The sequence below is a fragment of the Neomonachus schauinslandi genome, chromosome 5 (genome assembly GCF_002201575.2).
Source record: "Neomonachus schauinslandi chromosome 5, ASM220157v2, whole genome shotgun sequence".
In the NCBI taxonomy this organism is placed as follows: domain Eukaryota; kingdom Metazoa; phylum Chordata; class Mammalia; order Carnivora; family Phocidae; genus Neomonachus; species Neomonachus schauinslandi.
In genome coordinates this window covers 84,104,761-84,117,339 of record NC_058407.1, presented here as the reverse complement: position 1 = coordinate 84,117,339, position 12,579 = coordinate 84,104,761, and the positions used below count along the sequence as shown (strand labels likewise).

At 35.8% G+C, this 12,579-nt stretch overlaps 1 protein-coding gene across 1 annotated transcript in view; it reads right to left on the bottom strand.

The window, feature by feature from the left end:
- RECQL (RecQ like helicase) overlaps positions 1 to 12,549 on the bottom strand; it is a 53,027-nt gene extending 40,478 nt beyond the window's left edge. Inside the window, exons 1-2 of the mRNA XM_021690510.2 lie at positions 12,503 to 12,549; positions 4,889 to 4,931 (exon numbers count right to left, since the gene is read on the bottom strand). Of these exons, the coding sequence (XP_021546185.1) occupies positions 4,889 to 4,904 (16 nt within the window). The 5' untranslated portion in view covers positions 4,905 to 4,931; positions 12,503 to 12,549. The remainder of the gene's footprint in view (positions 1 to 4,888; positions 4,932 to 12,502) is intronic.
- Between the last annotated feature and the right edge of the window lie 30 nt (positions 12,550 to 12,579).

Genomic DNA, 12,579 nt, shown 5'->3' with positions numbered 1-12,579 from the left:
GAACAAAGTCCAAAGTTAGTAAAAAGAAATAATAAAAACCATAAGAGCAATAAATGAAATAGAGATGGCCTTCCCCCAAAAAAGGAAAAAAAAAATCCATAAAACTAGTGGTTTCAATGAGCTGGTTCTCTGAAAAGATGAAAAGAGTTAATAAACCTTTAGCCAGACTCATAAAAAAAAAAGAGAGAGAGAGAGAGAAGGGGGTGGGGGAAGAGAACCAAATAAAATTAGAAATGCAATAGTAACAACTGACATCACAGAAATACAAAAGATTATAAGAGGCTATTATGAAAAATTATATGCTAAAAAATAGTACAAACTAGAAGAAATGGATAAATTCCTTGACACAACCTTCCAAAATGATGAGAAATAGAAACAGACCAATTATAGGTAACACATTTAAATCAGTAATCAAAACACTACCAATAAAGGCGAGTCCAAGACCAGATGAATTCACAAGTGAATTCTACCAAGCATTTATTTTTTTTTCTACCAAGCATTTAAAGAAGAGTTAATACCTATTCTCCTCAAACTATCCCAAAAAATAAACGAGAAAGTAAAGCTTCCAAATACATTCTACAGGGTTGGCATTATCCTCATACCAAAGCCACACAGACACTACAAAAAAGAAGAAAACTACAGACCACTATCCCTGATAAACATAGATGCAAAAGTCCTAAATAAAGTATTAGTAAAGCACATTCAACAATACACTAAAAGGTCTTTTACCATAATCAAGTGGGACTTATTCCAGGGATTCAAGAATGGTTAAATATTCACAAATCAACCAACGTGATATATACCACATTAACAAAATGAACGATAAAAATCATATGATTATCTCAACAGATGCAGAAAAAGTATTTGACAAAATTCAACATCCATTCATAATAAAAACTCTCAACAAAGTGGATTTATAGGGAATATACCTCAACATAATAAAGGCCATATAAGATAAAGCCACAACTAACATTATACTCAAATGGTGAAAAACTGAGAGCTTTTCCTCTAATGTTAGAAAAGGCAGGGTGCCTGAGTGGCTCAGTGGGTTAAGTGCCTGCCTTCAGCTCAGGTCATGATCCCGGGGTCCTGGGATCCAGCCCCACATCAGGCTCCCTGCTCAGCAGCGAGTCTGCTTGTCCCTCTCCCTCTACCACTCCCCTCGCTCTCACACTCTGTCTCTCTCTGTCTCAAATAAATAAAATATTTTTAAAAAGAAAAGGCAAGGATTTTCACTCTCACCATTTTCATTCAACATAGTACTGAAAGTCCTAGACACAGCAATCAATTAAAAAAAAAAAAACCAGGAAAAATGGCATTCAAATTGGTACAGTATAAGTAAAACTGTCACTATTTGCAGGTGACATGATACTAACTAGAAAACCCTAAAAACTCAACCAAAACACTATTAGAAGTGACAAATGAACTCAGGCAAGTTGCAGGATACAAAATCAATATTCAGAAATCTGTTGCACTTCTATACACTAATAATAATGTAGCAGAAAAAGAAATTAAGAAAACAATCCCATTTAAAACTGCACCAAAAAGAATAAAATACCCAGGAATAAATTTAACCATAAAGGTGAAAGACCTATATACTGAAAACTAGAGAACACTGCTAAAAGAAATTGAAGAAAGCACAAATAAATGGAAAGATATTTTCTGCTCCAAGATTGGAAGAATTAATATTATTCAAATGTTCATAATATCCAAAGCAACCTACAAATGCAATTTCTACCAAAATTCCAACAGTATTTTTCACAGAACCAAAACAAATAATCCTAAAATTATGGAACCACAAGGACAAAGCTGGACAATCCCACATTTCAAGATATACAACTGTAGTAATCAAAACAGTATGCTATTGTCACAAAAATAGACCAGATTGATAGAACAGACAAGAGACCCCAGAAATAAACCCACACTTACTTGGTTGATCAATCTATGACAGTGGAGCAAGAATATACAATGGGGAAAAGATAGTCTCTTCAATAAATGGTGTTCAAAACACTGAGTGGCTACATGCAAATGAATGAAACTGGACCACTTTCTTACACAATACACAAACTCAAAATGGATTAAAGACCTAAATGTGAGACCTGATACCATACAACTCCCAAAAGAAAACAGAGACAGTAATCTCTTAGACACTGCCCTTAGCAACATTATCTAAGGATAGGTCTTCTCATGCAAGGAAAACAAATGCAAATATTAACTATTGGGATTACATCAAAATAAAATGCTTTTGCACAGAAAAGGAAACCATCAATAAAACAAAGTAAATGATAGAAGATATGTGTGAATGATATATCTGATAAGGGATTAATATCCAAAATACATAAAGAATTTACACAACTCAACACCCAAAAAACCCAAACAATCCAATAAAAAATAGACAAAATACCTGAAAACACATTTTTCTAAAGATGGAGATGGCAAAAAGATACATGAAAAGATGTTCAACATCACTAATCATCAGGGAAATGCAAATCAAAACCACAATGGGATATCACCTCACACCAGTTCAAATGACATAATAGTAACAAAAACAAAGAAATAACAAGTGTTGACAAGGATGTGAAGAAAAAAGATCCTTCACGCTCTGTGGTGGGAATGTAAATTGGTAGAGTTACTGTGAAAAATAGCATGGAGGTTCCTCAAAAAATTAAAAATAGAAATACCATATAATCTAGCAATTCTACTTCTGGGTATTTACCCAAAGAAAATGAAAATACTAATTCAAAAAGATATAAGGTATATTCATTGCAGTGTTAGTTAAAATAGCCAAGATACGGAAGCAATCCAGTGTCCATCTATCGACAAATGGATAAAAAAGAGTGGTATATATATGCAATGGAATATTACTCAGCCATAAAAAAAGAATGAGAGCTGCTATTTGAAACAAGATGGAAACAAGCTGTACCTAAGAGGTACAAGGCTAAATAAAATAAGTCAGAGAAAGACAAATACCGTATGATTTAACTTACATGTGGAATAATAAAAACAAACAGGGGCACCTGAGTGGCTCAGTTGATTAAGCCTCTGCCTTCAGCTCAGGTCATGATCTCAGGGTCTTGGAATCAAGCCCCACACTGGGCTCCCTGCTCAGCAGGGAGTCTGCTTCTCCATTTCCCTCTGCCTCTCCCCCCAGCTTGTGCACGCTCACTCTCTCCCTCCCTCTCTCTCTCAAATAAATAAAATCTGCAAACAAACAAAAAACTCTTAAATACAGAGAATAAACTGGTAGTTGCCAGATGGGAGGTAGGTAGAGAGAATGGTGAAATAGATGAAGGGGATTAAGAGATACAAACTTCAGCTATAAAATAAGTCACAGAGATGAAAAATACAGCTTTGAAATATAGTCAATAATATTATAATGATGTATGGTGACAGACAGTGACTACGCTTACCATGCTAAGCCCTGATTAATGGACAGAACTGAGGAATACGTTGTACTCCTGTAACATATATTAATTGTACTTCATTAAAAAAATAATAAAAACTCTTTGCAAACTAAAAATATTTGTTGAAAAATAATACATCTATATATTACAGTATTAATTTGAGTAGAGGGATTTGGAGTGATTTATATTTTCTACTTTGTGATTTCTTAGGTTCCTATAATTCTTAGAACCCTTTTGCATTGCTGGTGGGAATGTAAAATGGAACAGTGAGTATGGAAAATAACATGGCAGTTCCTGAAAAATTAAACACAGAAAGGGGCGCCTGGGTGGCTCAGTTGGTTAAGCGACTGCCTTCGGCTCAGGTCATGATCCTGGAGTCCCGGGATCGAGTCCTGCATCGGGCTCCCTGCTCAGCAGGGAGTCTGCTTCTCCCTCTGACCCTCCCCCCCTCCCATGTGCTCTCTCTCTCTCTCAAATAAATAAAATCTTAAAAAAAAAAAAAATTAAACACAGAAATACCATGTGATTCAGCAATTCTACTTCTAGGTATATACCCAAAAGAACTGAAAACAGAATCAAACACGTTTGGACTCCAATGTTCATAGCAGCATTATTCACAATTGCCAAAGATAAAACAACCCAGATGTCCACTGACAGACAAACTGATAAACAAAAGGTGATATACATATATACACTGTAATATTACTCAACCTTAAAAAGAAAAATGTTACAAATGGATGAAGCTCAAAGACATTATGCTAAGGGAAATAAGCCTGACACTAAAGGACAAATATTGTATGAGTCCACTTACATGAGGTAATCAAATTCATACAAACAGAATATGAATAGTGTTACCAGCAATTGGTGGAAAGGAAATAAGGGGGCATTATTATAAAATGGGCACAGAATTTCAGTTTGGAATGATGAAAAAGTTCTGGAGATGGATACTGGTGATGGTTATACAATAATGTGAATTGCTGCCATTGAATTGTATACTTAAAATTAGTTAAAATGGTCAATTTTGGTATGTATGTTTTACAATAAAAAACAACTCACAAAACATCATTTCAATAATCAGAATTTTTAAAACAAATATTTTTATAATTTATGTTTCTTTATTTTTATTAAAACTTCCCTGTTATGGGGCGCTTGGGTGGCTCAGTTGGTTAAGCGACTGCCTTCGGCTCAGGTCATGATCCCGGAGTCCCGGGATCGAGTCCCGCATCGGGCTCCCTGCTCACCGAGGAGCCTGCTTCTCCCTCTGACCCTCCCCCACTCATGTACTCTCTCTCTCTCTCTCTCTCATTCTCGCTCTCTCAAAATAAATAAATAAATCTTTAAAAAGAAAAAACTTCCCTGTTAGAGCAGTTTAAGGTTCACAGCAAAACTGAGAGGAAAGTACAGAGAAAAACAATTTTTTTTCAAAGACCATGCAATTAGAAACAGAACAGAATGTACTATAAAATGTAATCATTTTCACTAACCTGAAATGGATGCCATTCTAAAACTGGAGATCCCAACGTCTTTCTAAAAATGAAAGAAAAATCACAGCAATATTTTTTAAACCATACTATATTGGATAACGCCTAACCAACAATAATTTTTCACTACTAAGCATGAAAAATGTTACAAAGTAAATTATATATTGTAGTGACTTTTATACCTTTATTATTTTTTTAATGTAGGCTCCACACCCAGTGTGGAGTCCAACACAGGCATGAACTCATGACCCTGAGATCAAGACTTGAGCTGAGATCGAGTCAGATGCTCAATGGACGAGCTACCCAGGCACCCCCATTGTAGTGACTTTTAAAATAAGGACTATGTGATTATTCCCACACTGATTTTTATGGAGAATTCTCTAGATTTCAGAGAAGTGTCCAAAAATCACAAAAACAAGTATAACATCAGTAACACTTATATACCACATACAAAGTGATTAGCAAAAAAGAGCAAAGCTTTGAAGCTAAAGAGTGTTAGCAGTAAATTTTTGTATGATCTTAGCAGTTAAACAACCTGTTCCTCTTAGCCTCTTTCCTTATCTCTAAAATTGGAATGATAAAACCTATCTTATAAATAAGAGATTCAAATGCCCCACATTAGGAAAATCCATCCACATAAAAACTCAAATTAATCATTCAACATTTTACTGAATACTTGCTTAAAGAGTTACAATTTAGGTTCAATCTTAAAAGAGGAACTGGTATTCTATAGAAGGATTAGATTTCAGGAGAGAATATGAAAAGGTCAGAAGTGGGGGAAACACATGATATGTAATTAAGGAACTCTAAATACCTCTGAATGACTAAAATTTAAGAACACACATGAGCAAGTGGAAGGAGAGGAGGTTTGAGGGCAGGAACTTCTCACTATATAAGCTGCTTTACAACAACATAACTCTGAGCTTCCTTCCATGTTTTGGTCTGAACGCTCCTGGTTTGCAAACTGTCTTCTTGGTGTGTGCACAATACTACTTCAATGATTCACTGGTTTTAGTTTTACTTCTGTTATTTCTAAACTTCTGACAATTTATGGTGTAAAAATGGGATCCAAAGAAGATACCCCCTCCCATCATCCCCCTCAACTCTGAGGCCCCTATGGTGATGGAACAGATAGAGTCCACTGAGTTCAATGCTTTCTCAATGACCCTAGAGTCTGAAGGTAAGTCTCTCCTATATTTGAGCTCTGTTCCCTACATCTTGAACTGACTTTAATTTGCATACTACATTTATTTGTTGAAGCTTCTTGATGAATCATCCTATTCTGTTCAAAAGGGAGGAGGGCAGGGAAACACATGGTTGGTTCCCTGTGTTTTAGAACACTTTTTGGAAAACTGGGTCCCTCATAGTTAAGAACTCTTAGGGAATCTAAAGGCAAAGATGGGTTTCACCTGGTCTATGGACCAGGATTTTGTGCCTTTTTGGAAAATGGGTGAACTTGTGGAATTGTAGTGGCCACCATAGGGCAACTTCAACTTAGAGAAGTGGATCTTGAGCTATGCCTTTGACACGAGAGGATTTCAAACCTCTCAGTGACAATGGAATGCATTCTTTGATTGATAAGCAGAAACTTCTAAAAGACAAAATGACTGCAAAAAGAGCTTTAAAAGATCCTTAAAGGAGCGCCCGGGTGGCTCAGTCGGTTAAGCATCTGCCTTCGGCTCAGATCATGATCCCAGGGTCCTGGCATGGAGCCCCACATCAGGCTCCCTGCTCAGCAGAGAGCCTGCTTCTCCCTCTCCCGCTCCTCCTGTTTGTGCACTCTCTCTCTATCAAATAAAAAAAAATCTTTAAAAAAACAAAAAAATAAAAAATAAAAGAAAAGATCCTTAAATCATGCAAACAAACAAACAAAAAGACTTTACTGGAAAAAAACACTTTGCTATACAAGCAGTAACCTCAACTTAGTCCATTTGCCAGAAACACAATTTGGATCCAACTGTTCTTTTTTATAAACTAGTGAGTTTTGCATTATTATGTCAGCTCAAGACTAAATTTTTTTAAACAAAAGCTGTAAGATCTGTTTGCATCTATCTGTATATTTATGTATGTCTATGTATGCACATTACAGAGGTGTGATATTTTTCTAATTCAGATGGTATTGCCAAAACTAATGTGTAATGAGCTCTTATTTAATTGGCTTAAAGAAAAATAAGCACTTATAAAGTAAGTATTCTTGAAACCCTCAGAAACATAAAAACTAACCCAAATGTTTTTCAAGTTCACATGACCTGATATAACCTTTGAAAAGTAAAACCTAGTTGAAGTTTGTTGGCTTAATAAAAGCAAGCATGTCTTCAAAATCCGTCAACAAGAAAAATAATTTAGTATGATGGTTAGCTGTTTAATGTCTAATCCAAGCATAATTGTTAAAAACAAATAATTTAAACAAATGTAAATAACAGAAAAGTTTGTACCAAGTTAAACTAAATAATGAATATTCTTGAATACCTAACTCATGTCGAAATGAGATAATATACTGAATCATTAAATACTAAACATAAGTTTACCTAGTTTGGGCTTTTTTTTTCTGTACAGTATTATAGTATTACTAATATTTTATTTAAGGAAACTAATTTTATTTAAACTTATACTGAAATAAAACTATACATTACTACCAAAAATGGAAAAAAAACAAAAAAACAAAAAACCTGTCACCTGCTGGAAGTAAAACATAACCACATCTATAACTGTAATAAACATAAACCAATGATATTTTTGCCTGCTGGGGTCTGGAGCTTGGGGATTGCTCTTTTTGTTAAAATGAATCATTAGCAGGTATAAAAGAATTACTAAAGACATACAACCTCAACTAATAATTTTTCCCTGAAGCTAATAAGGATTAAAAAAAAGTTAAAAAGGGGCGCCTGGGTGGCTCAGTTGGTTAAGCGACTGCCTTCGGCTCAGGTCATGATCCTGGAGTCCCGGGATCGAGTCCCGCATCGGGCTCCCTGCTCGGCGGGGAGCCTGCTTCTCCCTCTGACCCTCCCCCCTCTCATGTGCTCTGTCTCTCTCATTCTCTCTGTCTCAGATAAATAAATAAAATCTTTAAATAAAAAAAAAAAATAATAAAATAAAAATAAATAAATAAATAAATAAATAAATAAATAAAAGTTAAAAAGGAAACAATTATTGCTATATGATTCAATATACTTTTTATCATGTCTGGGTGCCAACTAAAATTGACCTCGGTAAATCGGTGTTTTGGAAATGCCATTTAAGCCCATTTAAGTTTGCTCTTTGAATGGGTTCCTGTCATGATTATCTATCAGTACTACTACACTGACTCAAATCTACCTGAGAACTCAAATCTATCATTAGAATGAATGGTTTTTATTAAGCATCTCCCTTGTACTACTATGCAAGGTTCTTATTTATGTTTAATTTCTTTTTTCTATTTTTTATTATGTTATGTTAATCACCATACATTACATCATCAGTTTTTGATGTAGTGTTCCATGATTCATTGTTTGCATATAATTTCTACTTCCATTTGCATCATCTGCTACAAGGTAACCTAAATCTAGTTCTTCATCTTCTAGCAAAACTCTCTGAATAAATTCAAGCTATGCCAATTATCCTTTCATTTATCAGAAATCACTATATTCTACTGGCACCTCCCAACATTTTTACCCTACCCTGGCTTGCTTATACAGCCTTTAAAGAGTCACTCAGGCTTTAGTAGCCTAGGATTCATCAGAACAACCCCAACTTTTGGCTTTTTAATTTTTACAGAGAGATAAAAGATACGTGGGTCTATTAATAACTACGTCCTTTGCCACATTAAAAAACGATAAAAAAAGTATGTCTCTAAAAAGTTTTTGTAACTGTGTATTTATAAATTTGCCAGTCCACAATTGCTTACTTCTTGGTTTTTACTAGGAAGTAAAGATTATAAGAGTTAAGAATTCTAATATATGTAATTAAAGCTACTAGAAATAATAAGGATGAAAGAAAACAATGTATATGAAAAGTAGTTGAAGAAAATAGAACATGTTTTTTGGACAAGGAAAGATATGAAGAATATGGGTTTTGTTGTTGTTTTGGTAAAGGAAAAAGGAAAGTAATTTTGTCTGTAAGTAAAATGATAATTCCAGAATGAGAGAGGAAAAAGATGAAATAAAAACTGGATGGATATAAAAAACTGTAGAGGACGCCTGGGTGCCTCAGCCGGTTAAGCATCTGCCTTCAGCTCAGGTCGTGATCCCAGGGTCCTGGGATCCAGTCCCACATCGGGCTCCCTGCTCATTGGGCAGTCTGCTTCTCCTCCCTCTACCCCTCCCTCCTGTTCATGCTCTCCCGTGCTCTCTCTCTCAAATAAATAAATAAAATCTGTAAAAAAAAAAAAGTTGTAGAAGGCTTATGGAAAAGGAATCGAGAAAGGAATTTTACGTGTGATCTAGCTAAGACTCAAACGGATTTAAGTTTTTGTAAAACTATTCCTACAAAAGTGCTTCATCTCCAAAGAGATTCATGGAAAAAGACTCTGACAAGTACAGGTTTCTGTTAATTTTAAAATCCTAACACTGAACTGGGTAAGAATGTTTAAAAGTCTAGTGGAAAACTGATTCATAAAGTTATTAATCCAAGATGAAGCAGAACAAGAATTACAGGAGACTCAATGAACTAATGAAGATGATTATAATTTTTTATGACTTCACTTAAAACATTGATGGTTCTTCAATGTTTTGTTTTCCAGATTTAAAAGGCTCCATTTCTCCTCTCTTTTAAGCTATCTATAGCTTACAATTCAGTAAAACCTACTTTTGTAATCAACAGGTGAAACATTTATCTTTTTCTCCCTACTTGATCCCGCCAGAATTTAGAAACTCTTATTATTCTTATTTTTCATGACAATATATGTATTTATATAACCTCGATCTGATCTCCTTGTAATAGGACACAATTAGACAATTCTTAGCTTGGCTGCTTAGCCCAAAGAGCCTTGAAAAGGTCAATCTAAGATTCTTTTTTTTCTTCTTTTTAAGATTCTTTTTAAATTTAATTTTATTATGTTATGTTAATCATCATACATTACATCATTAGTTTTTGATGTAGCGTTCCATGATTCCTTGTTTGTGTATAACACCCAGTGCTCCATTCAATATGTGCCCTCCTTAATATCATCACCGGACTAACCCATCCTCCCACCCCCTTCCCCTCTAAAACCCTCAGTTTAAAATAAATAAATAAATAAATAAATAAATAAATATCAGTTTGTTTCTCAGAGTCCACAGTCTCTCTTGGTCTCTCATGGTACTGGCACAAAAACAGACACATAGATCGATGGAACAGAATAGAGAGCCCAGAAATGGACCCTCAACTCTATGGTCAACTATCTTCAACAAAGCAGGAAAGTATGTCCAATGGAAAAAAGACAGTCTCTTCAACAAATGGTATTGGAAAAACTGGACAGCCACATGCAGAAGAATGAATCTTTTCAAGATTCTTTATGAAAAGTTCCACGAAGGTTTATATGATCACTATTTTTGCTGCACTTATGTAAATAATCAGGCCAAATTTATTGAAACTAGATTCAATTTGCAAACAAATTAGTCTAACAGTAGTTATCTTGATAGAAATGGGATGTTTATAGAGAAAAACTATGTTTCAGTAATACACCTTTCTGGATATCAGATTCTACTGCTGTTAACTGTCCTTAAGGTTTTATTTTCTACTTATAAACTGGACCAGATCCTGAATTCTTCTGGTTTCCTCCAACATTTGGCTAGAACTCTCCAAACTCTCCGGAACTCTCCAAACATTTCCAATTTCCTTCCACTCTTCTGACTTGGAATCAATATCAAAATAAAATGGCCCTTTTCTCAAAGCCATGCAAGCTAAAGCTGGACAACTGGATATAAGCTTCAGAGAAACCACCAAAAGAGCTCATGTGAGGAGGACAACGTGCCTATGCTCAGAGAGATCACCAGAGATATTCAAACTGCAAACCAGGAGAATCTGTCAGATTGTCACTCTTGCCCTCACTCCTTCTGAAGATAATTTGAACACATCTAGAAATTTTCTCAAATGGCTTCTCGCCAAACTCAAGACACTGAGTTTATAATTTTCTTGAATATTAATCTTTGTTTTTCTTTTGTTTCCACAGAAATATTTCTCATTAAATTATCTGACTGTCTATACCTCTCACACCATACAGAGGCCGAATTTAGGTGGAAATTCACCTGCTACCTGCCTCCTAAAATAAAACATCCTCGCCTTCATCCAGGCCTAATTCATCATGAAGATGTGATTGTTAATACATCATGTTATGCCTATGTAAATACCTTTTAAAAAATTGAAACCCAGTTGATTTATTTAGTTGGTTAAATGTTGGCACCTGGGAATCTCCTCTGGGAATTTTTCAGTCCTTGGCTATTGTTCTCCTTAAATCGTATTTACCTCTCTAATGCGCTGCACACTCTCAAGGGTTTTAAAGACCTGTCAGCAGCCACTCAGGCCAAATGGTACCCATCAGGATCAGACAACTGGATGAAATCGACAACATAAATGATGAAGAAGGTGACTACAGGGCCTGAGAGCCTGATGACTCAACTAATGGCAACAGCAAAAATGTGATTCTTCAGCCTGAGTACCTCAACAGAGGAAACTGAAAATACTACTACACTGGTTGATCAGAATAACCAAAAGGGGGTAATTGTTAAAATAAAAAGCAAACCAGTCTTGAAAATTCCCTGAGCAGACAAAATCAGTTTAGTCAAACAAAGCTCAAATGAGCTTATTTTGTGAGACTAACTTGACTCAGATAATTTCCTTTTTATGCCTCCAGAAATCATAAGCAAAACTTAAACTGTTTCCCAAGGTTGATATGAAGTAACCACTAACCAATTACCTTCATTTAAGAAAATATTAATATTCTAATCACTGTGAAGAAAAAATAATCACAGACTTCTTACTACCTAAGTCGCTTTGTAAAAATACCAAAAGCCTCATTCCCGTTTTGGCTTGAATGCTCCTGGTGCCACAGTTGTCTCTTTGGTGTGTGCACAATAAACTTTTACTTTTAAACTACTACTTCAGTGATTCATTGGTTTTACCTCTGCTATTTCTGAACTTTTGACAGCACCCACAGTAAATATTTCACGAAGTCACAGTCAGTCATTTATACTGGAGTAAATACCACTGAGGTACCACAGGCTAAATCAGACACACGTCCCCCTCTCCCCACCACCTGCGTTTAGAAAACAATAGCAATGTAATAATACCCTCCACTATGCTTATGCGTCCCCCGATGGTGACTGCCTATATACAGACTCTGGTAACCAAGCTTCCTGCATAGAAAAAGGCTGGAGATAAAAAGAGAGGGGTAGGCAGTCCGACGTGCCCCTAAAGGACCAAATTCCATCAGAGATGGGCGAGGATTAATGCCCCTTTCTCTCCTGCCAATATACTGGTGAACGGAAGTGATCCGCGATAGACCGGCCTCACCCTCAGGAAGGAAAAGAAAAAATTAGCCCTTTCAAAGCAGATTTACCCCAGAACTTCTCCCCAAGGGGTTAAAGAACCCCTTCACCCCACTCCAGCCCAGTCGCCTCATTCTCTGACCTCAAAGCGCCGGCCATCGAGACAACTACTTACAGTTTTCAGCCGCTCTCCAATGAAAACTTCCCGCCACCAGTCTTTCCTTTTTCTCCAGCCGCGAGCATCCGCCCTTC